Below are 26500 nucleotides of genomic sequence, written 5' to 3' on the forward strand. Positions count from 1 at the left end.
CAAAATAATTTCCAGAGCAGAGACTACATAGTTAAAAACCTTAAAAATCAGTATTAGTAGCACACTACCAGGCCATCACTACCATTTTCCAAGCTTGTGATGCAGAGAATGCAGGGGAGGCAAGAACAACAGTTCTCAATTCAATGAGCAAACCTGCTTCAGCATTCACTACAAACTGTGGGGGAAAAGGCTTTGCACTGAGTCTTGCCAAGAGGATCTTAAAATAATTGAACCTCATGGTCACAAGACCACACATTGCTGTTGTGAAACAGTCACTGGGTAAATAAGGGTGTAGCCTCGGACATTTTACTACTGCTGGTGGGAGGAAAAAATTAAAAGAAAGCCACATGCAGAAGATGGTCTGACCTCTAAAAAGGTATTAAGTCAGGAAAAAAAAAGATCTTTCAAATCTGCACACATGTCAAAAATATGGCAGAATAATGCTGCCATTCTAGTCCTCTCAATGCAATAATAACACTGAGTAGGGAATAAAGGTGATTTGCAGAGTTAAGCCTGCAGCACATAATTAAGGCAAAAATAACAACAGAAATAAAAGAGAATTCCAAGGGATGTAGGAGTAGAAGTCAGGATGATGAACAAATGACAGCTGACCAGTTCACTAAGATGAAATCACAGAAGCAATACATGTCCAGGATGATATAAAACTATTAACAAAATATGATGAAGAAATAAAAGGTAAGATGCTGATTTTAAAACATAGAAACAGGCAAACTAGCAGAGATATTAACAAAGCCAAATGAACAGGATGTTATTCCATGGCATTAACCATTGAAACCTGTTGAATTTTCTTATTGCTTTTAATTCCAGGGATGTCTACACCACTGTACCTAAAGGAGTTGAGCAAAGTTTTCCAAATTTATCTTTTATTGTTCACAGAAATCAAGTAAAGAACTTGCAAAATAATCACTTCCATAAAGACACTGTCTTCAGCTCGGTGTATACAAAGGTCTTGTCTGCCTCTGCACTAAGTGAAACTTTCACTTATCAGTCTTATCAAAGCATTTATCCAAAACTTCAGCTGTCAGCAATTCACAGCATTTTGCCAAACTGAGGGAAAAGGAGGAATGTATCCCATAAATCTTCTACATTTCTACTAGACTGTCTGGAGCAGCTTGCATGGGGGCTTAGCAGGGTGCAGCTGGCCCCCTCTGGGTGTTGGGGAGAGGCAGCGGGAGGAGAGAGCAAAGCACCTGCACACAGCAACTCAGCAAGGCTGGCAGGGGCAGGGCTTGAAGGGCAGAGCACTTCAGCCAGCCAGGCCCTCCCCATCACAGGGAGCAAAGGAACATTTAATTAATTTCTCCCTCTGGCCTCTGCTTCTCTTAGGGAGGGAGGAAAAACAATGGCATTAAGCATTTATCATTACTTCTGACACAAGGAGGATGCAAAAGCATCTTAAAGTTACTCCCTCTCCAGTTTCCTAAGAGTTTCTCTCTACTGTTAACCCAGCAGAACTGAAGGGTTTTAGTGGGGTCTTCTTCCTGTGTTAGTGTGTTCTGATGGGCTATTTGGGATATTCCTCTAGTCTCAGCTTCCACCATGACACCTAATTTATGTGGTGCACTAAGCTCCTGGTCCTTAGATATGACTTGCATTTAGGAAGAAGCGCTATAAATGACTCAGTCCTCTGGTACAAGTTAGCATGATGTTTTCCAACCTGTATTAATATCAGATTTTTTATGAGTTAAACTAATTATACTATTTTTTTTCAACCACGCTTATTAATACCTCTGTCTGTAATAAGAGCTCACTGGGCTCTAAAACATGCACACATTACTCTGTAGAAAACAGAAGGTAATACTTTTAAATGGTTATTCACAGTCACTTAGATAACATTAAAGAACTTGTCACAATTAAAATTCATAAGCTGTTTTTCTGAATTTCACAACTCAGGTCAAGAACTGCAACCATAATGATCACCAGTGAAATACTGTGCCCTGACTCACTCCATCCAAATAAGCTACTGGTACAAAAGCATTGCTGTGCTTCAGGAGGGGAGGGTGCCAAGTGAAGGAACTGATAAGAAATAATTACCCTAATAACCTGCTAATGAAAAGGTGAATTAATTGAAACACACCACGAAGTACCCAAGAGTACACAAAGTAATTCAACAGATGTTTACACTGGAAGGCTGACTATCCAGTGCAGGGATTAAATCAGATTCTGATGTTAATGGCACATCCAATGCTAAAGTTGATCACGGATTTTCTGTTGCCTACTGTCAAGCTTGAAATAATGCTGCCTGTCATTTTCACAAACAAACCTTATAAAAGGACAAGGGAAATCAGAAAATGACACAGCCAGCATCACACAGAATAATAATGCAGAAAACAGAGTCTTCTCATCGACAGAACTATCATATAAACTGCCCGCTACTGTACCTTCATGACATCTTTATAGGAGTGAATGGCCTCAACTTCTTCTTTGTCATCATCCTCATCCTCCACTCCTTCATCCAGAGCATCATATCCTTCATCCCTACTCCCATCTGTTTCTGTGGCATTAGTCATGTAGTCAATAAGCTGCTCCAGTGGAGGACTTAATTCCCTCTCTTCATTTTCCTTCAAACCATAGTCCAGGGCTTTATATATAATAATCCCTAGTGATTCAATAACCTGTAAAAACAAAAAAAGAAATATATATTAATGCCATTTACATGAACGAAGAGGTCAAGTGAGGAACAACCTTTTCTGGTGTTTATATAACAGACCCAGCAACTGAGAGGGCAATAAACATCAAAATCTAAGAGAAAAATGATCTGCTAATAAATATAGTAGCACTTGAGTAAGCACTTGAGTAATACAGCATAGAACAAGCAAGAGCAGATCATACCACATACCTACAGTTTTCTTATTTCAATATTTGAAATAAAAATTCATAATTTACGAACAAAGTAGGACCTTTTAAGGTTATTTTCCCTCTTTCCTTCTGATACTTCAAACCTCAAAGTAACATTACTCTACTTTTTAAGACTATATTGCACACACATAATTTTGTGGGGCAGCTAGGAAGAAATTCAAAGAAAGAATAAACTAACATGAGATGCCTTCTTCCTCTCACATCTTAATGACACTTGGAAACTGCCCTTCAGTTTGTGCCTCTTCACTGACCTGAGAGGTGTCTGGACACAGCTGTGGATGTCCCAGCATTACCCACTGAGCACTGGCACAGCACCCCACAAGGACCCCTTTGCCTGTTGCACAGCTGTGGAGGCACACATTTGCCACTGAAACTGCCAACAACTCTATTCCACAATGATGAGTTGTACCTCAATTTTTCATTGAATTGAGGCTTTTTATTTGTGCCCTGTCAAGAGCAAAGCAAACTGATGACCTCTTACTCAGTGAGAGCTAGGAAAATATTGTCCTGAACATCCCACAATGATAAATGCACATCTTCTCTCTTGACATTAGTTATTTTCGTTATGAGCAATATCAAAGCCTCTGGAATGTTAAAGATGTAAATAATGGCATTACAAACAGGAGTTTGAAAATGGGTATTAATGAAGAGGGAAGGGAAAATGGGTTTGCAATAGTAAACCACAAGAAGGTAATGTCACTGCTGGGAGATCCTTGTCTGACAACGGAAGTAGGACTGGAGTTATTGCATGTAATCTCTGATCTTCCTTGTGCGTTGGGATAGATAGCATGTCACACAAATTAGCAGACTCCAGTGTAGGAGTAGTTGGCACAGCAGCAACTTTAATAACAGGAGCATTTCTAAATATACCAAACCTTGTCATCAAATGACATTTTCTCTAATCAGCCTTTCGGTACGATCCTGGTCGACACACTTTTTACTGCAGAGTTTTGAAATTCTTTTTCAGGAAATAGGACAGCACAAAGGGATTCTTAAAACATTAAATTTTACTCTAGCTGATTACTTATTTCAGCACAACAAAGTATTTTTGGTCTGAGAGGCTGGAGGTTAACAAAGACTTAAAATCGTTTCCCATTAGTTTATCTAGACAGACGTTTTAATGATTGCTGTAGTCTGACAGCTTTACACTTGTGTACTTCATTCCTCTGTTGGGATTACTTTGCAGTGCAAATTCACTTTGCAAGACAGTGGCTAATAAACAAAAATCAAATTAAAACCCCAATATATAAACCACTTTATTTTATAATTTATTTCCAATACTTTTGTTAACTCGGTTCAATATAAAAATTTTGCACATGCTAAACCCTTGAAATATGTTCATACATATTTATTTTAAAATGCAGCTAGGGAAAGTGATTAGGCAAATTAGTGAAGAAGAAAAACCTGTATGTGTTTTTTTCAGTTCAAAGAACAACTTCTGTCTTGGGGGGTGCTATTGAGACAGGAAAGTATGTCAGGGAATGCTTTCTTGCTCAGCTCTCATACCCTTCCCCTGATTTCTGTCACGACTCACTTTGGAGACAGGACAGTGCACCATACAGATCTTAAAAAAGCTCTAAAAGATTAAACTTATATTTGTAGTATATCTTGCTCACTTCTTAAGGAAGCTGTTTTGCAGTAACTGTCTTGTAAAACTTGTTAAAAAAAATAAACTGAAAATGTGGAATCACACAAAGTGAAATATATTAATTCCAACGGTAAATGCATTTCCTGTAACTCAGGTGCTGAGTATAATCCCAACATACACCCCTTCAGCAACTGAAAGGGAACAAAGAATAGCAGTTTGAAGGAAACTGAAATGAAAATGAAGTATAACTGAAGAATCACTTTGATACTTTGAGCTCCTGGGAATAAACACAAAGTGAGTAATTTCTAACTTTGAAAACAAGTATATTTGAAAGGGCTTAGCATACATGAAGACTGAAATGTCCAGATCAGATGCAAAGAAAATTATGTCTTGTCCCATGCAGTGATGGCTGCTGAACACAGCTTCTGGATTTTGCTACCAAAACTTCAAAAAAATAGAAGCAGGAGTGGATAAAGAAAGTGCACTCTCTCTGCCTTCTTCTGTTTGGGAAGAGGATTAAGGCAGTCAAAAGCACCGTGGCTAAAGCTGGATGACAGCTGCTGCTTTCTTTGATGTCTCAGCAGAGGGGCTTCTGCAGCTCAGGAATATGGTTTGTGAGGTTTTATGTGCTATGGACAGATTCCATAATGCATGTAAAGCTGACACAAGAGGAAAGCCTGTAACAGCACCAAGTCAGAGCTGTAGTTCAGTCTCTCAGCTCCTTAGTTAGGAGACGTGATCAAAACTACATTTACTCATTGTCTGTATCAAAAATTCTTCTTGCTGAAAGACAAAGCAGCAAACAACTTAACTGAGTAACTTTGCTTTGACTTGCATTGAAACTGAAACGCTCAGTGCTTTCAGGAGTATTGGTTTACCAAGGATCCTGTAAACCACACAATTGCCATACAACTATCAAACTAAAGTCACAGAATTGTCAATGCTTCTTCCCATGGATAAAACTACTAATGCAACTTCATACAAATAAAACTTTTAGGTCTATATAACTAGAAGCAAAGTATACAAGTCAACTGATTGCTCTGCTTCAGTGCATGAGTGCTGTCACTTTACCTGTAATACAAATCAAATAGAAACAAAAACAAAAAAAAAAAAAGGAAAACCTTTTCACAGCTAAACTGGATGAATTGATAAATAAGAGGGATTTTTGAGTTGGATAATCAGGGACTGTCACTTTTAATTTTTTTAAAGCATAGATTATTTACAAAGAAATCACACATTCTAAACTCTACCGTTGACCAATTTAGCAGAAAATAAAAACCTTTGGCACCTAGCAAGTGACAAGCACTGATACAGTCTTCAATTAGATGTGAAAACAGATATATATTAAGAAAAACAAGGGTAAAAATGGACCTAGCAAAGCTTTTTTAAACCACAAATTTGCACATTTACCCTCCAAAACAACTGCATAATACTGAAATAAGTTCATTAGTAAAACTAAATAATACTGCTAAACTCAGGTAAAAAAAAAAATACCTGAACCTTGAGTTTTAGAACACATTTGCTCCTGATTGACTTAAATTTCAGCAAAGACCTAACCTCTGGAAATCAATCAGTGGATAAATAAATTTTAAAAATAAACAAGGAAGCCTGTACTATTAAGCTTTACACCTTCTCATCAAGTTCTTTCAAAAGTCATGGCTTCAGATGAAAAAAACCCCCCACATACAAACATTTCCCACATATTGAACTTGTACTTTGCTGTGCTGAAATCATTAGTAAAAGGGCAACTTTGTCCCACCATGAGCATTCCTGCAGTTTCTACACCAGTCTGGACTCATACAGTGTTTTTATAATAGACTGTGATAAAGTTGCTGGAACACTCTCACTTTAAAAACAATGTAAATGCAATATCCACACACTCCTTTTACACACATGGCAAAAACAAACTCCAAATTATTTTGATTCTTTCCATGCACAAACACTGCCCATATTTCCATTCCATAGACCTTCCTCCAACATCCTAAGGAAAGCCTCTTGGACAGGGGTTCATCAGTGTTTTAGGTTTTTCATATGGAACCAATTTACACTGTCCCACTGAACTCTGCCAATTTAACATACTTGAGCTCTTCAAATATACATACAGCCTTTGTACAGGAACCAAAGAGGTTTCACACTTGCAAAAGTGCAATTATTGCAAGTACTTCACTTTGAGAAAAAGCCTGTTTTCCCCTCAACATACACATCTCCCTGAACAGACAAAATCCACATCTCACAGCACACACAATGGGGCACTGTCTGAGCTTTCATCCCCTCCTAGGCCTGCCTCAATTTTTAAACACACAAATCCCAAGGATAGGCTTGTACTTAGAACAGCAAAGGACTGTTTTCAGCTCAAATGCCTGTCCCTCCCCAAAGTTCTCCCTTGGTCAAAAGGCACTCAGGTTTTGCGTCCCTAAACTTGCATTAAAGATGCTGTAAAGCTCCAGCTCCTGAGGTGAGTTACCAAATTTGAACTTTCCCACAGGGACCTCAAATATGGCCACCAGCCACAGCAATGTTTGCATTACTACTGCACTTTTATGAATTCCAATAGTTTTTTTTATTAAAAATGAGCAGTACAATAATTATTTTTAAGTGCTTCCATATTTTATCCAGATCTCCAACACATTTAATGAAGGAGGATCATTCTGCCTCATGGTGAAAGTGCTCAGAGTTCAGGGCTGGCACTCCTTAGGGCAGAGCTCCTCTCCACCACCAACTCTGCTATGTAAAAACTAACCTGGCCTAATGCTGACTTTCAATCAGCCTGCCAGGAGCTCCACACCATGCTTCTGACACCACAACATGCCATATAAACATAGACACAGACACCCTTGAAGTCAAGAGTTAGGTATGTTAAATTATGTGTGACATATTAGAAGACAAACACACACAAGTTTTTGTGCTCCATTTCTGCAATATGGTCCAAAGAATTGGCATGTTAAAATGTTATGCAAAACCAACTTGATCCTCCCTAACTAGACAACAGAGAGTGAAAGATTTTGCTCTGGTTCTCATTTCCATTTGTAACAAAGTAATTTGTTGTTTCAAAGTAATTTGTTGCATTCAATTCTGGAACTGAAAAAACCCAGGCTTTTAAGAAAGGTGAACAAATAAATGGGTTAGGATAACCCCATGCACATTTTTTGATTATTTAGCCCATCCTGAGGTGCCCTACATAACTCCCAGGAGCACCTCGTGGAAAAGCATGCCTAAATAGGACATTACCAGAGATGTGCTGCTGTCACTGCACACCACAGGTACATTAATGTAGTTTTCACCAGAGCATTCCCAAGTGGAAATGGAGTAGCATTGCCCAGGTTTTAATGGCAGGGGACACTGCTAAATTTAAATGTGACCTTCACTAAATTAGAGCAACGTGCAATGGACTGTCAAATGAGAATAGTGAAAAAAATTCCAAATGCTTCCAGGAAAGCAGCAAGGATGTGGACTACTTCCAATGAATCAAATGAATCATTCATTTCCAAAGAATATAGACATAAGATACAGAATTATTTAACTTCTGGGTGATGTTGGTTTGCTACTGAAATAACAAGGTACTGCTTTCTGCAATATAATGAGCCTTGCTTTTTAAGTCAAAACAGTAATGAAAGCAAAGAAAAAGAAAATCATAGTATGTCAGGTCTAATAGAAAATAAATATGAGACAAAATTAAATAAATCCTTTTAATGATATTCAGTCTCGTTTAGATACATTCAGAGTTCAGAAAATTTCTTTACCATATTCAGAGTTCTTTTTCAAAACGGTTTTATATCCTGAGTCTTTGAATGCACTAAGTGGGCAGACAGACCTACTTACTGAATTCTTTGTACTATTCAGGTGTGTGTTAAAGAGATTCAGTACAAGAGCTTTTGATCAATGACACAGAACAAGCCCAAAACACACAAAGGGGATACTAGGATTTTTTTGTTTTGGTTTATTCCCCTCAAAGTGAATATGTGAAAACTGAAGCAGCTAAATGTTGTTGGACACAGTTGCCTCTAGGAGTGTAGCACTTATGTAACTGTAAATTTATTAAGGATCAAGTGTAACACAACTCTTCAACTTATTCAAAGGTTCTGATAATTATAAACGTGGGTTTTAGTTGTTAAAGTTTCACTATAGATATTATGTCAGGAGAACTATAATTTATAAGCATAAATGAAAGCAGAATTTTTTTCTATTGTATCAGTCTCAATTTACATTTTATCTGCAGTGTTTCATTTTAAACACTGAAAGAAAACTGTCAATTTTCTCCTAGCTTTGGTTCAGACATTATAATCCTCAAGATCATGACAAATCATTACTTTGTTACTACCGACTTTATTCAACCTGAAGGAATTTCACCATAGTGACAGTTCATACCCAGAGAAAAAATAAAATAAAGTTCTCTAATTTAACTGTGGAGACTCTAGCAATGGCTGAAGCCTCAGTACAAGAATTAGATGCAATAATTAAGTAACCTAGATGGTGAAAGTAATTTGAAAGTTCTGAAATACTCCTCTATCCATATCAGGCTGCAAATACAGGTCAAGTTATCCTGATGCCATTTACATAAGGAGAATATGGTTTTTATCCTAAGTTAAAGACACAAAATCCAATCCTGTCACAAGCTTCTAGTTCTGTTGTCTTTTTTTAAAATTTTGTTTTATAAAACATAGCTAAACATATACATATAGTTTTTTATAGAAATAGAAGGCAATCAGGTGAACATTCCGGGTGAGGAAACAGAAGGGGGAAAGATTTCAGCTGACTTCCAAAACCATAACCAGGCCACAGAAATGCCAGTGGGTTCAAACTGTGTAAGTGACAGAAATTGCCATTTATCACATCAGCCTTTTGAACAAAGCTTTATCTAGATTATATGAGAGCACCAGATTAACTGCAGCAAAAGATTTTGCAGTGAGGGAGAGAAGTAAGCAGCTCAAGAAGAACTGGCACAAAGGAGAGTGAGACTTGTTCAGTAGCTCTGATGCTGAGAATTCATGTGTGACTGGTTTAAGTTTGGCTGACATTGCACACCTGCCTATGGTCTGCCAAACAAGATATAGAAGATAGATAGTAAAGAGCTTACCAGAGCTTTGATTCAGTTCAATTTATGGTAGTCATGAAGCAATGCAAAATCAATGCCACTTTTATTCAAAACATCTACACAGTTTAACTGCTCTACTCAAAGAGTCAGTTTGCATGAATTTTTCAGCCTTCCCCATGGCTTTTATGTCAACCATTACAGCTGCCTGCTATAGGCTTGGCCCTCATTTAATTAATCCAAAAATTAAAGTGAGTAAACACCTGCTGCAATATAAACCATTTGTTCTCCTCTGAGTTAAGAACTTTCTCACACCTATTTTCACCAAAATTAATGACTACAAAAGCCAAGCAAACAAAATACCAGGACAATGAAAGCTATTCTTTTGAATACAAATTCTCTATTAGTTAAAGTTTTACATTTCCATGTACATGTTAGAAGCTTTCCAGCAGCAACTCACAACAGACTTTATAAAAGTTAGGCTGGTTTCACCATATTTGTCAGGGCTATGCCTGCATTTCAAGTGTTTCACAGATTATGAACTTCACAGAAACAGATGAAGCATCTGAACAAGTTTACACAGAGTGGGGAACATGACAACTCTTCTGGTTTGACTTTAGCTTTCCTCAAATCCATCTTCCTCCATTCCTGAAAAAATATGCCTTTCTGACTCCTAACAGACTTCTCTTGTCAATCAAATTGTCCTTATTCCAAAATTCCATTCATAAAATCAAATATGTCAAGAAAGAAGCCCAAATGTAACCACTCAACAGGTCCTTTCAAAGGGATGTGCCACAAAAGAAGGCTGGTATGTGCTGCTCCTTCCTAGTGACTGCAGCATTCATTAACCCCACACAAAGCAAACCTCATTTAACACTGCTTCTCTTGGAGGTACCACATACTCATGGCAAGTCACACAACCACCCATAGCAAGGGTGTCCTTTCCATCCATGCCAAAGGAGAAACTTCAAAGATGTCTGTGGGGTGTTGCATTTATCACATAGCCACCTAAGACAAGCCATGCCCAGCTACCTCCCCTGCCTTGTGGAAGGTCACTCAGCCATACCTGGGCTTCCTTCCTAAAGAAGCTGATGGGAATTCACACATACAGCCTGTGTCCAGAAAGGAAACAAATCTAAGACTCTCACTGAGAGTTTTTTTGCTAGTTATAAATGTAAGGAAACATCATCCTGACATAAGGACATGTCTTGATTATGAAGCATGTGAATTTTCACATAGACTATCATGATAGTCCAAGGAATTACTAATGAGTCAGACACATTAATTATTTAGGTCACATATGATCTCTGAGTAAGTCATGCAAAACATTACTGCAGGCTGACACAGCCTCTGCAAAGCTCCTGATTTTATGAATATTCTTCCAGGCCCTCTTCCCCACAAAGAGCAACATTGGACCAGGCTTCTGGATGGTCTCATATTCAAATATTCATCCAAAACTGAATGCCTAAGTGAACATAAAATATTTGAGTAACAAGTGAGGGGAGCTACTCCAAATTTACATTCAAGTTCTCATAATGGCCTTATTGGAAAAACTGGTATTTGCTAAAATAGTTCAAAAAAGCACAAGTAGGCACTGCTGACAAATTAGCTACCTATAAAAAGACATTAGCTTGACATTCTTTTTTTCAGGTCTGAACTTCATACAATCATAGGATGGAAGGCTGACTTACCCTACACCAAACACGTGGCTGAAACTCAGCAAAAAGCTCAGCACCTGCTCTTAGGGCCACAAAACCCCACAGAATCCATGTATGAAATGGCACTCACAGATTTCTATTCCTATTTCCTTCTGAGCAATGAAATCACCCCAGAAGAAATACATATTAAGACACACCTCTATCAAAGATAAAAGCTATTTATGCATAAAGCACACAGTTTATAACCTCAGGCATGAAGTACCTTAGCACAAGATATTCCAGCACCTGCCAGCTGTCAAAGTTGTCAAAGTGCTGAATGGTGACAGTTTATTATCCTTAATGGAAGAGCAATATTCCCGGATTACAAATTGCTGAGCATTTTTTCACTGCTCTCTGCCAGTAACAATGGCATGACAATATCTATGTATTGCAGTACAGTGATGATAACATAGGTTTGCCTTCAGTCACAGGTCAAAAGTGTTACACCATTAAAAAAAAATCATATGGATTTTATGCTTAGATTTAAAAAAACCTCAAACCAACAACAACAAAATCAACCTCCAAAAACTATAACAAAACCAAATCATTCCTGACTCTGTCTTTCTGCAGAAACCTCCATCACATGGCCACATTTTCTGCAATGCTCAGCACCTTTGAATAGAATACTGATATTTTCCAGATAACTTATTTAGCTGCTTACGTGGCAGCCAAGTTACTAGATATCCAACAATTAGTGGAGAGGGATTAATTTCAACACTTCCATCTATGTAAGACACACAAGTACTTGAGAACAAAAACACACACCAAAAAAAGCTATATGCATATCAACTAAATATATTTACTGCCTCAAAAAACTATAATAACATGATCTGCTCCATTCAGTGCATTTTACAGTGCCTGGGGAACTTGAGAGTCTCATAAATGTAGGCCTAAAAGAGGCAATGCTGATTTTCTCCCATGCTGAGACCTTGTTAATGGATGTGCTGAAGTTCCTGTACAAGGCACTCTCCTGTGCTCAGCCCAAGAAAAAGAGAGGTAGGTAAAGATGTGTATCCGAGGTAGCAAGGGGTAGGGAGAACAGCAGGACAGAGGGACCTGTCCCATCCATAGGAGCTCTAATCACAATTGACCCCTGAATGAAGGATTCACAGCAACTTCCCAAGGCTTCCTCACTGGCTTGTAAAGAACAGAGCTGAGCTCAGGTGTACATGGATTATAAATCCCTTTTGACTTCTTATGCTTTGGAAACAAAAATAATGTTGCCATATTACCCTGTCTTTCTAACCACATTATTACCCTTTAAATGACAAAAAGAGATCCCTACCCAGAAAAAGTAAGTAATGGAATTGTATTCATATTGTGGCGAGTTCCCTGATTTTTTGAAAATTTTGGGGTAAAATATAAACTAATGTCCAGATAAATGTTGTCATAGCACCTTGAAGTCACAATACAATTGCCCCTGCAATTTTTTGACACAAAAGAGCCAAATATTTCAAAACCTATATTTATTCCCATCTTTACACCCCCAACCTCCCCAGCAAAACAAGCTGCACTGCCCTTCCTAAATTCATTGCAAAGCACAGGCATTACCTCTTCTGGAGTACTGGAGCTAGTTTCAAATGTAGGAACTGTATGGGGCTGAAGGTCTGTCCTGTGGGGTTTTCCTCATCACTTTTCCCTGTGAAACCTCCCACTGGTCGTTTCCCCTCTCCTATAACAATTTTACCACCTGCTATATGAGGATATTAACCCATTTTCAAAGCTTTGGATAAGAAGTGCTGTGCAAGTCTAAATTATATTTCTGCATGACATGCACACAGACTTAAACACAGCTGGAAGTGCTTCTAATCATCCAGCTTTCCATATGACTTTTGTTCCCAATAAACCAGAGGCAGGGAAAATGAAGAAAAGTACATGCCTGAGGCTAATGGTTAGGTTTATCAGCTGGGTGCAATGCAACACATAAAGCTGCTTTTCTTTGAGAATATAAAGCAAGATGTAAGAGTGGTTTATTAAAATGTAAGTAGCACAGGTAGCCAAAGAAAACAGTTGCTAAGGTTAGAATATCAGATTGTTCTAAATTTCACAGAAAATAAATTCTGACAGCATCATCCCTTTGTCTTGTTGCACCAATGTAATTATACCTACCAGGCTACACTCTAGAGAATTAATGTCTTGAAGCTTAAGAAATGGGGGGGAAAGCAAGGTTATAATGATTTTTGACACTGTGGCTTTAAATTTTGCTCCTTAATTAAATTAAGTATCCCTATGTATTTTTATTATCCTTTAAGACTTTAACATTTTACAAACTCTACCATATTCACATGCCCTTTTGGGAATACCTTTCCTACAGTTCATATTACAGCCCAAACAGAAATTGTCTGGCAATTCCTACACCAATAAAAATGAAAAAAATGGTTGTTTTTTCATATAGTTCTCTAACAAGTGGAAAAATTTTCCTAGAGGGAATAAAAAAATGTAATTAATTAAAAACAAAATGAAACAAAAGCATTCCCAACAACAAGAAGAAAACAACAAAAAACCAAAACAGCAGAAAAAACTCAACTACTAAACAACAATGTAACAGTCAGAAGGTCCATTAAAGTTAAAATATTGAATTCTGCTGGACTTTTATAGGAATCCCAGTTTTGGAATAGCAAAAGCATTCCTGCCTAGCCAAGAAACAAGTTACTTAAAAGTAATGTCCTTAGATTGGAGAGATATCCATTTGATTCCAAAAAAAAGAGAGAATATTTTTCTCTTGTTCTCTTATTATGTACCCTCCCAAAAGTTTAAGAAATTAAGAATAAAAGTATCAATGTATTAAAAACACATGCCTAGATTTCTCTGACTAAATGAACACAGTAATCAATACTCTTGAAGGAGTTAAAGACCTTCAGATTAAAAGAGCATCTACTCAACTACCTCCACGGACTCAAACGTTCAGTATTTCAAGTGCCACTGAACAATTTATATCTGTGAATTCTGAAGCAGAGAGTCACAGCAGAATCTGCTTTTCTTTTCTTTTCATTCAGCCCTTTGCAGAGATTATTTGCACCAAACAGGCAGAGACATGTAAATGTCACTTTATGCAAAGGCAACAGGTCCCAAGGGAGAGGAGCCTTTGGTGAGGATCAGCACCAGGAGACAAACTGCAATGGCACAATTGCAGAAAATGCTGCTTGTGAGGAACACCTTTTACCTGCCAAGCCAGAGGGGTGGGTGGGTGTCACCCCCCCTGCCCCGTGTACCCCCAGCTAACACCACAGGGCCCGTGCTGCACGGTGATCTGACAGCTCACAAAGCTGATCTGCCTGGGAAAAGTCACATTTCCCTCAGCAGCTCAGGGGAAAAAAGCCCAACCAAAAAGCCCAACAAACCCAAACCCCCACTCTCTGTGCTTGCACAGATGCATCCTGTGCTACCAGACATCAGTGCTGGCTTTAGGGCAAAAGAAAGCACAGCACAGCAGAAACCTCAGATCTATTCCTACCCATGAAAGAAATAAATGTCTGCTTTAACTGGAAGAGCTAAAATTAGCCTTAAAAAGGAGTGACTACATGATTGTTTGCCATAACATATTTTGATAAAATGCTTGGTGTAATGTAATCCTCCCTCTAACAATTTTTCTATGTTTTTCCTATGTTTGCAGTCTTCCCTAATCTCCATTTTTAACCCATGAACAATGATTTCTACCAAATACTTGTTATGATAGGTATAGGTAGGATGGATAGGTTGAGCTACCTAGGAAAAAAATAGGAGGGTTTGCTTTGTATAGTTAAGATTAAAAAAATAAATACATTTTTAAAAAGGAAATAAAAAAAAGAAACATTTGGTTCTTAAAAAAACATTATATTAACATTAATCAAGTCACCCAAAAGCCAAACACAATAAAATAAAAATGTCTAACTCAAATCATAATAATATTTTAAACTAAGATTTCTTAGTAAGAGAACTCCAATAAGATTAAAGAGATTTTAAAGCAGAGTAAAACACTACAAATACAATGTGTTCTTTTAGATTTTTCTTTGAACGGAATTAAATAAAACCCCTTAAAATCAAGCTTCTAAGGATTTTTCCATTACACTCAAAGGTGTTTTTATGGAGTAATATGTGACATTCCAGCAAAGCCCAGGTGCAAAGGAACAAGCAGACTAAAAAGATAACCTTCCCTGCTCACTGTCCTTATCTAGTTAAGCCAATAAAAGTGTTCTACCAGAAATAATTAAGCTTTTCTCTGTCCTAGAAAGCTCTCTATTTTTAGATGGGAATGAATAATGTTTATAACAATTTTAAACACATCTCCCAGCTAAAACACCATGAACTGACCAACCAGTGGAACTGTGTATCTGACCTAGAAACTGGTACAAAAAAAATTTTTTTCCCCTTCTGCATAAGGTGCACCTCAAATTGTGGATTACTGCTCACTAGAAAACATGGCCTCAGGGAGAAACTTCCTCCAGTGAGCAGAGACTTCAGTGGCTGCTGCTCTTATGGGAACACTACATGAAATATGTGTTAGGCAGAATTGCCAGCAGCCATCACAGATACAGACAGTAACAACTCCAGAGGAATTTTTAACTGAAGGCAAGTCTTAATATTCTTAGAGCATATGTGATATTTGCCCACATCTCTCTAGTGATTTGACTGCAGATTGTTCTTTTGGACTGATTTACAGATGCTTCCTCCAAACATACCTCATCCTGCTATGAAATTTCCAGTTAAATCCCTATTGGAATATTTTATTCTTTTCCAAAGTGTTTTTTTACAAAAGACAGGTGAATGTTAGCATTGAGCTGTTCACAACAGATCACTTGTCACTGTTTTCTAAGGAACAACAGCCATTAAACCTAGAAAGGAAACTTGTGATGATTATCAGACCTACCAGGTTGCTACCAATTCACCAATTTTGCAATATTTGCCCATTTTTATGTGTCTTGCTCAGTCACATTTTTGGGCTACAGCATTAAAAAATACACTAGATCTGTCAAAAAAAAAATCTCTTCTATAATTCAGTAACTAAGAAGCAACTGCATACTAATTGTGACTGCACAGAAATCACCCTGTTTCTGCATTCACCATTCATCTTGTGATGAATGTGCTACCCAGCCAAATGATGCTTTCAGGCTTACTGTGGGCTGCTAAAGTGAGGAAGCACATGCTTGGATAAAGTAGCCACAGTTGCTACAGGGTAATGCAGCACTTCATTTCTCAAGCAAAATGGGCTTTTGTTAACCTTAACAAAACAGATTTTTGACTGACCTTCTCCCTTGGGGATCTCACCTTAATGTTTATGCTGACTGATCAGGATAGACCTTTTGAAGGGAACCTCCCCAGCATCCCTCTCTGAGCTTCTGGCTTGCAGAATGGAGCTCCTTTTGGATGAAGCTAAAACATCAGATGAAATCCAAAAGCTCACCTAAGGTACTCATTTTGCTGATGGCATGTTCAGCCTAAGGCTCTCAGAAGAGAGCTCAGCTGAAATAAAGCAACTGGGATATGTATTCCATGGACACAGGGTCCTTGACACAAACTTTGTTGCTCTACAGACTTGCAAAATGCTATTTGTTAATGCAGAAGACTGAGTTGAGACTGAAATGTCATAAATTGTAAAATAACCAGAAAACTATTAACCCAGTACAGAAAGAATAACAGCAGCAGCCATTTTCTTGGGCCAAATACTGTAACAAAAAGCTGCAGTTTTAGTTGGGCAGCTCAGATAAACTTAGTTTTTTTTTTCTTGCTGCTACAATATTGTGAAACTGCAAGTCATTACCATCAGTGCGGAATTACCAGGGGAATGTAATAACCACCATAATGTAACAGATCTAAAATATAATTTGGAGCTTTGGATATTAAAAAGTGAAATAATACAGGTACACCTATATACTGCAGTTCAAACATACACCTGCTACCCACTTTTCTTTATCCTTTGTGAAAAAAAATCCTACGTAGACTAGGCCATGGATATGTTAATGTAAGTTAAATAAAAGAAACTAAAAACTAATGGGTAAATAAAATAAACTAAAAACTCATGACAAATGTTGTGGGTTTTTCAAAATAAATACCAGTATATATACACTCTATTTGTCTTATTTTAGGACATCTATGCTTCTTACTGCAAATCCAATTTCAATGAGACTACTGATAATGAAATATGGATGTAAAAAAGCTGTAGTTAAATGCTCAATATTTACAACATCCTGGGAATAAGGTACTAAAACTATCATCTCCCAAGTCACACCATCCCCATATAACATTCTTTTCACCTATGTAGTACCCAGCTTGCCAATCAGGGATGTCCTCTCTGCTTAGTCCATGTCTTGTGGGCAAGGACTGTGAGATGGGAGTGAAATAGGAGAATGGATTCACTGTGACTTGTCCATTTCTACAACCAGCAGGTGCTTACATCTTCTAGTACCTCAAAAGAGGGATTTGGGAAGGCCAGAAGGATTCTGGATTCTCTGAACTCACCAAATGTAGTCCATCTTTCCACCCCAGGGATAAATTCCTTAACACTTTGTAATCAGCAACTGAGAGAACAGCAGCTTCTCAAGGAAAGCCAAACAAGGACCACAGTAAATTCTCAAAGTTTTTCCTTAGTCCTCTGCAAAATGAAACCATGACACTCATAGCCTTATAAAGGTAAGAAAGGAGGCATATGAAATTAGCTATTAAGATGAAGTAGCATGTTTGATTAAAACACATTAATTATTATATTATATAATGTGATATAATATGATAGTGGGGCAAAAATATTCAATAATAAGCACTTGCTTCATGACAAAAAATATCAGATCAATCTGGACATGAGATAATATTTTTCAATGTCATCTCACAGTGTTTGATCACGCTGCTTTTCAAAAGTGCTCTGCTTTATACTACAGATGTTGCAATAGGTTAAAATCCCATAGAGACAAAATGCCCACGATGTTTTTACCTGTATGACCCCCACCTGCATCCTATAGGAAATGTGTTACCTCAAAAAAACCTGTACATGTGCTAACGAGTAAGGGAGCTTTGGAGGGATCAGAATCAGGGGTGGGAAAGGGGAAGGGAACTGCAAAGAGACTGGATGCTTAAGATGCTTAAGACTACTTTACACCTCATACAACCACTCACACCTATGTGAAACTGCTCTGTTGAGTCTCTGTGGGAAAAGAAAGGATCAAAAAGCCAAGTGAAAACTGATAACCTGTGTGAAATGCACTTGAAAATACAGCCATTAATTGTGATACATGGTCCCTAAAATAAATGGCATTGGGAACACAAGCGGATGTAGTACTTTAAGCCATCTTATCACAAAGATCTTTACCAAGGAGACCCCTCTCAAATGAGGATTTATTCCAAGGGGGAGATAACTTGTGATCAGATCAGCGTTTGTCCAGCATCACCTTGAACAGTTTGCCAGGCTGAATCAACATTACAAGAGACTATAAAGGCTTCTAATGAGCACAACTCACAAAGCAGCATTGATGTACAAATCTACATTACAAGTAGTTATTGTAGTTATTCCACAATGCCCAGCCTGTGAGATGCAATCTCAGGTGGTCTACACCTGTTCTGCAGGGCTTGGGGCTGTCAAGGTCAGATATCTCGAGCTGGTTGTAACTTGAACTCTGGCAGAGTTCAGATAAATGCAGCTAAAGAGAAGAGAAAGCTTTAGTGTCTCCCAAGTATCCAATTCCAACAAAGAGCAAAGGGAAACAGAAAGAAAGTTTGTGTTGGCTATACAGGCTTGTCTCTGTCTTTTTTTCTTCCCTCTTCTGTCCCTGAACCCACAGGCATTGTTAGACGTCTAATTTTAGTTTGAGATAGCAGATGTCTTTTTCATAGCTACTCCCACTAAAATGAAATAATAAAAGGGGGCTTCTTAAAATTTTAAAGGACAGAAAATAGTCTGTTGAATCTCTTGCTGTTACTGTTAAATATAGACACTGAACAGATTTAATTAGAACCAACCAAAGAGAAAAACATATGTAATCTATGCCTTTGGCATAGCATGAATCAGGCAAGGGGCAATGACGCAACCCCCGGCCAGGACACTTTAATTAATTTTATTTTTAAAAGAATACACAAATTAGAACTCAGCAAAGGTATTTCTAGTAACTGATATCATTCATTATTATGAAGGCTAAGTTTTCAGACAGCAGAATGCCTTGTCATGGCACATGAAAATCTTGTTACACAAGCAGAAGAGATTTCCTATTGTGATGGAAGGGGCAACACTAATTTTGCCATTTCCCAACTGTCACATGAGTGAGATCATAGGTTTTATTTTGGCAAAGCAGAAGTAAGAAAGGATGGTTTAGGTGCTAACAAAAATCACCTCTGTCAAAGCACTACTATAAAGACACCTGTAAAATTGCTAGCTTCAACCCTAAAAAAAGGGTTGAAGCCCTAATCCACTATGAGGCTGCAGCCTTCCACATGGACTGGTTTATCCTTAGCAGTCTCCTTGATATTTCTACCCAAGAACTCTTCTTCTGTCTTTTATCCATCCCTGTGCTTTTCAACCCATTCTTCACGCTGTTTCATCCCCTCATGGGGAGAACAAAGATGTATTGTGTTAAACTCAGGCAGCTTTTTCCTGGTAAAACTTCAGTCTTCACTGATTGGAAAAATGGCTTAAAACATATCTGGGTGTCCATGGCTTTGGTTTCAGAAATTAACTTCTCTTATCTTTAATAAAATCTTCTACCATTCAGTCACAGTAGGCCTTTATAAGTATCCAAAAGACCTGCTGCACATACTCAGCACAGCTCATCCCTAGATTTTATACCAACAAACCTCAGTTTCACTGAGGTCAGAATGACAGAGGCACTAAACCCCCAGAGCTGAAATGGAAGGAAATCAGTGAAAGCTGCATGCTCAGAACTTCAAGTGCTGTATAGTGTTAAGTACTCTGAAAATTGGGTTCTAGGTATTCAAAATGGGACTTCAAAAATTAGATTATCTGTACAATAAAATGAAAGCATATTATGAAAATACATTTGTAAAACCATTTTGAATTACAGTAATTAATATAATGGCAAAGCCAATGACAGAGCCAACCCTTCTTTGAAATTTGATTTGAATGCTGCAATTATAACATAGGATGACTCTGTGAAAATCCTGGGGAAAACCTGCAGGATGATGCAAACACTGAAAGGAACCAAACTGTTCTTGCAAAGCCGTCACCATCAATTATGGGCTTTCTCAGTTTGTGAACTCCTGAATGTACATCCTTAATAAGCTTTTCCTTTCTTAAACGTGTGTGTGAAGAAATAGTAGCACACTAAGATATTCCTTTAAAATAATGTTTAAAATACATGAGTGCATAGCCCACCTCAGTGATGTTTTTAGTGTGCCCACACAGTGTGAGAGCACATGCACACAGGCACACAAAAGTCTACACAACAATCTACAGCAGTAAACCACTTTCCTCTCTATGCCTCCTATGGCTTTGAAGCTAAGCTGCTTATTTTAAAAGACTTGAACCTATTCTATTTACTCTGGAAGCTTATTACAAGAAGCAATTTAACACCAGAACTGTTAGGGGAATAATTGCTTTAAAAAACAATCCAAGACATAAAATAGATTTGTCTTTTTCTGAAGACCATAAGATGTTCAACCTTCCATCTAGTGCCTGGGTGTTTCACAAAGCAGAGACCAAAGGTGTACTCCAGCAGTTTTATTTCTCTGGGAGAAGCTGCTGTGGAGGAGACAGGCAGCCTTTGTGATAAGGCTGTCTGAGCCCATTTAGGGCTTTGAACCCAGGAGCCCCATTTGGAGCCGCACCCAAGATGCCACCGGCGGCCAGCGCAGCTCAGGGCGTGGGCATGGCACCAAGCACTCCTTCCACAGGGGACAACTGCCATTTGTCCCCTTCATGTGGCCTCTCAGCCATGCGGCAGTGAGCTGCAGGCACCATGCTTCAGTCCCTCTCACCAAGACCATCAGCCAGAGCAGCCAGAGGAGCAGCCCAGAGGAAGGGCTCGGGAGCCCCCGCAGCACAAGGTATCAGATGTTAATCATCACCACTTGTTAGCAGCTTGCTTTAAATTAAAACTAATTCATTTAAAGAAATTATGCAAGCTTTTCTTGATGACCAGCTGCTAGTACCACCTACAAATTTCAAGCATTAGGTCAGTTGCACAGAGCTTGTGAAAATCAGCTTAAGCTTTTTTAATGCTTAATTATAGCAAGTCTTCTTTACAAGTGTTTTACAGTGTCATTACGCAAATTATAAGTTCAACCATAGTTGGAACATAAAGAAGTTCCAGTTATGAAATGTGACTTGCAAGGGTATTACATGAAATTAATTGGGAAAAAAATAATCACCTAGACACAGTAATTACATTTTAGAAATGAAACCCTTAGCCAATTTATAGGTCTCTAGAATTAGGGAGTTCATAGCTAATATATCTAATATACTGCTGTTCTTGGTATTTCTTTTTTTCTTTGGGTTTTTAAAAGGAACAGTCATAAGGTCTGTTAAAATATGAACCTTTAAAATTCTATTGTTCTTTCTAATTAATGATGTCATACACAGAACAAAGGAGCAATTATTTCTAAGCACTTAAGAGAAGTAAATTTTTTAAAAATCAGCTCTTAGTAAGGTCATGGATGAACATGAACTTTGACATCTCTCTGTAGAAATATGAAGAGAAAGATATGCATTTCAATCAATACAAGCATTACCAGCAAGCTGAAATGAAATTTGTTGCAGCAGAATGGCTTCTTTTTTTGCACATGCTTTTACTGTGTACCTATTCTGCATTCCGCAAAGTGTTCCATTTCAACATCATTTCCAACACTTTTGCCAGCAATTGCTGGGAAAAAAAGGCAGGGATGATTTGGTATGTCCTTTTCCACTCAGAGCTGTTTAAAATATTTAAAATACTTCAGAATTTTGTACAACTAGAGTGCACAATAGTAGGAGAAAGTAATTTTGTGTGTATACATATATATATATATATGCAAATATTCTACCTGATAAAAGTAATATCACTTGAACATGAATGTTATGAGTATATAGAACAGACAGCACCACAGAGGATTTCTTGGAGGCTTTCAATGAGACAGTTTGTTAGTAAACACACTGAGCAGCAGCACAGGAATTTTGCTCTGTGCTTGCAAGGGCAGAAAGGTCAAGAATACAAAGCTCCATTTTTACAAGCAGGAAGAAAGAAAGTTAAAGGATCACAAAAGCATCACAAAAGGATTTTTTTCGACCTCCTTGCTTTCAAAAAAATAAAGGATCAGAGAAAATCTTCATTTACTTTTAGCCAGCACCAAGGATTTTTGGCATCATAAGTACCTCTACTATTTTGCCTCTATACTAAAAAACAGTAAATCCCAAAAACATCTTTAACATTATCAGTTTAAAGAATTCAAAACAAAGGATGAACACAATATCAGAGTAACTGCCAGCAAAATGAATTATAAAGACCTTTCATTTTTAAAAGCACACAGATCTTCCTGCAGAATATGTTCCTTTCAAACATTCTGCTTTCACAACATGACATACTGTTTCCATGAGCATTAATTCAAAACTATCGATGTATCTCACATGTCTCCACTTCTCAGAGCTCATTTAAACAAAACCTTGACAAAGCAACCCAAGAAAGTCTACAGAAAAAAAATGCATGCTTGCTTACAACAGATAATCAGATAATATGGGACAGCCTATTATTCTGATGGTTCAAAAGCTTAGAACACCTCCTCATTCTGATTTCACTTTTAATCATTAAAATACCCTGTATGTGTATTATAATAAGGTTCTGTCTCTGTAAGGCCACATTTCAAAGCAGTTTGTTCTTTGGACCAGGGTTTGGCTGTGAATAGGCTGTTTCCTTTCTGTTCAACTTCACAAAGTTCTAAGGTGTTCCTTTCCAAAGCTTCTCCCACATCCTCTGCTCTAATCAGCCCCTTAGTGTTATTTGATATTCCTTAAAACACAGTTTCTTGAAAAGCATGTTTAAAAAATCATAAAAACCCAAGAATTAAAAAGACAAGGAAAATAATCCCTGGGTGAGACTGTCCTTATCTCTTATATTTCAGATGGTTGGGTACCAGAGCACATGCCACTAGAGGACAGGCAGATGGGCCTGGCCTTCTTCAAGGCTGGAAAAGAGGAAATGTTGCTGAGGGAGGGAAGCACAGCCTGCTGATACCTGCAAAGCAGTCATAGAGAAGACAGAGCCAGGCTCTTCATTGCACTGCACAGTGTGGGAACAAAAGGCCATGAAAATAAAGTGAAACAGGAAACGTTCAGACTAGATATAATAAAAACATTAAAAAACAAAAACCAAAACCAAAACAAAACACAAACAAAACCCAAAACAAATAAACAAACAAACAAAACCGCAAAAAACAAACAAACAAACAAAAAACACCAAAAAACCCCACCTGGAGGGCAACAAAGCCCTGGAACTGGCTATCCAGAGATGTTATGGAACCATTGTCCTCAGAGGGTTTCGAAACCCCAAAGAAAAGCCCTGAGTAACTTAGTCTGCACTGAGAGCTAAACAGAGGCCCCTTCCAACCTAATGGCTCTGTTTGGAAATTTTTAAGCAAACATTTATCTTTAAATTTTCATGTTGTCATTGCAAAGGAAGCAGCAGTTTGCATAAAGCAATCATACTGATGGCCACAACCTCAACAGCAGCAAATACAGAAATGAAGAATTTCCTTATTCTGGAAATATGGTGATTAATCATCACATATTTATGATTAAAAGAAAATAAAGCCTGTCACTTAAAACTCAAGTCTTAGAGGCTTTATTTATATGACAGTATTTATTAGGTTTTAAGATGGAATCTTGCCATGGGCACAAGTTCATGCACATGCATGCAGTATTATTATCTCTTTTATGGCATTATTATCTCTTTTAGGTGCTATTGTTATGTGCTATTTTAATGAAAATATAAAAGTCATTACATATTTATGTATGGATATTTTGGGATAAAGGTGTTTATGGGATTGGTGTTTGGTCAGGCTACCAGAGAATAAAGAATTCTCCTGGCAAGCTGATTTAAAATTTACACATGACAATTCATAATTTATACAGCCTTAAAAGTATATTTTATATCAAATAGTGCAAAAATAATTGCCTATAAGAAATCTCCCTCCTTTTTTTAATAACAAATATAAGCTGCTAATCCTTGTATATTTTTCTACTAGTAATTCAGTCCAGATGATAGCAATGTACAGTGCAGAATCTCTAAACACCGTGCTAAACTATAAGAAAGACCAAATATGCCAAAGAACTAAAAGTCACTAAAAATCTGTAAGATCCAGAACCCACTTCTGGAACAGTAATTCTTCCTGTCCCATCTGACTCAGCTGCCTGCTGGGCAGTACCAAACACAAATGCATCCTTCTTGATCCCAAAGGGAGAAGAAAACTTGGAAATATTCAGCTTCAATGGAAGATGGGATGGTACTGTATCATATCTGAAAGACAGCAACTAGAAATAAACTAGATATAAAGAGAAACAAAGCTAGGAAGACTCTGGTATATTCAGAATTCCTGACTTTAACAAAAATATTAGTATTGACTCATTTGGTAAGGTTTTCCTCATCTGAAAAATTAAAATAGTTTAATTGACTCACAGAAGTGCTGTTGTTTGACAGAGCAGACTCTCTGAAATACATACATTTATATTGTAAAATCCAGGTCACCTTCTCTTCTCAGTAATTATGGAATGCATTAAATGTTCCCACCAGATCAGCCAGACTGTACCAGCATCACAAAAATATTATTTGTTAAAAGCAGAAATTATGCCAGTATATTCTGACCTTGCCAGATGAAGATTGAGTTTCTGGATATGAACCAAATGGGGTTAATAAAAAAACCCTTGATTTCGGTTCATCCAAGAAGATGAGGCTTCATCACAAACAAATTATTTTGCTGTACCTTAGGCCAATTTTTGTAGCATAAAACAGCTACCTCTTCTCCCCTTTCTCCCCTAAAATATAATGCTTACTCATGATAATAGGGTATATTTAAGTTGTAGCAGAGGAGTATGTGTTCTAGGCATTCCATGGGGCTTCAACAAAACTTGCAATGAAACTTGCAACTTGCAATGAAAACTTTTTAGTGTAAATCTAAAGACAGGCCCTTAAAATAAACTGATAGTGGTCTAAGACAAATTATGAGGACTGTAGCACAGCAGGTAGAAAACTATCTGGTCATATTTCTGCTAAAACCTGTTCTGTCTTGAGACATATTTGTAATTGCACTTGAAATACTAGCTAGCAGTTTTTATGATTTCAGCAAAGACTCATGCAATTTAGTCTGTTCCTTACAATTACAATTCTTGAGTTGTGCAACAAAGTTTAGGGATTTTTGCTTGTTGAGATTTTTTTTTAGTTTTTAAATTCCAGTAAATAAAAACCAAAAACTAAACTCCAGGAATCCTAAAAGGCTTGGGGCTTCAGGGAAGAAATAAAAGAATTCAAACTCAAGAATTTCTGAGGGGGAAAAATAGTTTTCTAAAGCCTGACCCAATTTTCAATGCTTTATTTTTATACTACTGCTTTGCTTCATTTCAGATTTAGTATTCCCATAACAATCATTATGTAACTTCTACTTTAACAGCTGCAGATTTTCTAGGGAGGCTTAGGATACTCAGGGTCTATATACATTTTACACCAGTATTATAAGTTCTAGGGAGGAAAATAAAAAGGAAGTAAAAAGCCAAACTCACACTATCCCACTATCAACATTCTCACTCCTAAAAACATTAAGCCAGTTTTAAACATCAAATCCTACCCAAAATGAGCAGATTTAGTAGCCATTACCACTATAATACTTTCCCAGTAATTAACTAAGCAAAGCCAAAACATTCAGAATTACAAAAACCAGGCTTGCTGTACCCTATGTTCTAATCACATGCAGTAATTTCACAAACTTTCAAGCAATTTGCCTAATGTAGCATACAAAATAAAGCAGAAATAGAAAGAGAAATAGACTATTGTTCCAAAACCATTAATCATTCCAGTTTTTACATTAAACCTCTCCTAAACTTAATCTTATCTAGTTTTTCACTTCATTGCTTCCTAAGATAGAGACCAGCTAGCTCTTTATAGCATCCCAAGGAATTAAAGAACTAGAAAATATTATCAACAGGATAGAATATTTACAGCTGAGGTGGTTGATCTATTGCATTACGTTTACCCAAAGGCATGAAAGGCACCACCTAGAAAGCAAAAGATAAGGATTCACATTCCTTATTAGTGCTCTTTTCTTTTTTATTTATTTTTAACTATGAGCATTAATCTTCTTCCTTGGTAGGAAGAGCAAGAACAAAGAGGAGCTGCACAGGAATAAACAAGCAAGCCAAGGAATAAACAAGTA

At 37.5% G+C, this 26500-nt stretch overlaps 1 protein-coding gene across 3 annotated transcripts in view; it reads right to left on the minus strand.

The window, feature by feature from the left end:
• The window catches only part of SPIRE1 (spire type actin nucleation factor 1), a 134015-nt gene that overhangs the window by 75926 nt on the left and 31589 nt on the right, over positions 1-26500 (minus strand). For all 3 annotated transcript variants that reach the window (XM_054284551.1, XM_054284550.1, XM_054284549.1), the window contains exon 3: positions 2403-2636. In XM_054284551.1, the coding sequence (XP_054140526.1) occupies positions 2403-2636 (234 nt within the window). The remainder of the gene's footprint in view (positions 1-2402; positions 2637-26500) is intronic.

The sequence above is a fragment of the Melozone crissalis genome, unplaced genomic scaffold (genome assembly GCF_028551555.1).
Source record: "Melozone crissalis strain CALT ecotype California unplaced genomic scaffold, PUWL_Pcris_2 ptg000042l_1, whole genome shotgun sequence".
Taxonomy (NCBI): Eukaryota; Metazoa; Chordata; class Aves; order Passeriformes; family Passerellidae; genus Melozone; species Melozone crissalis.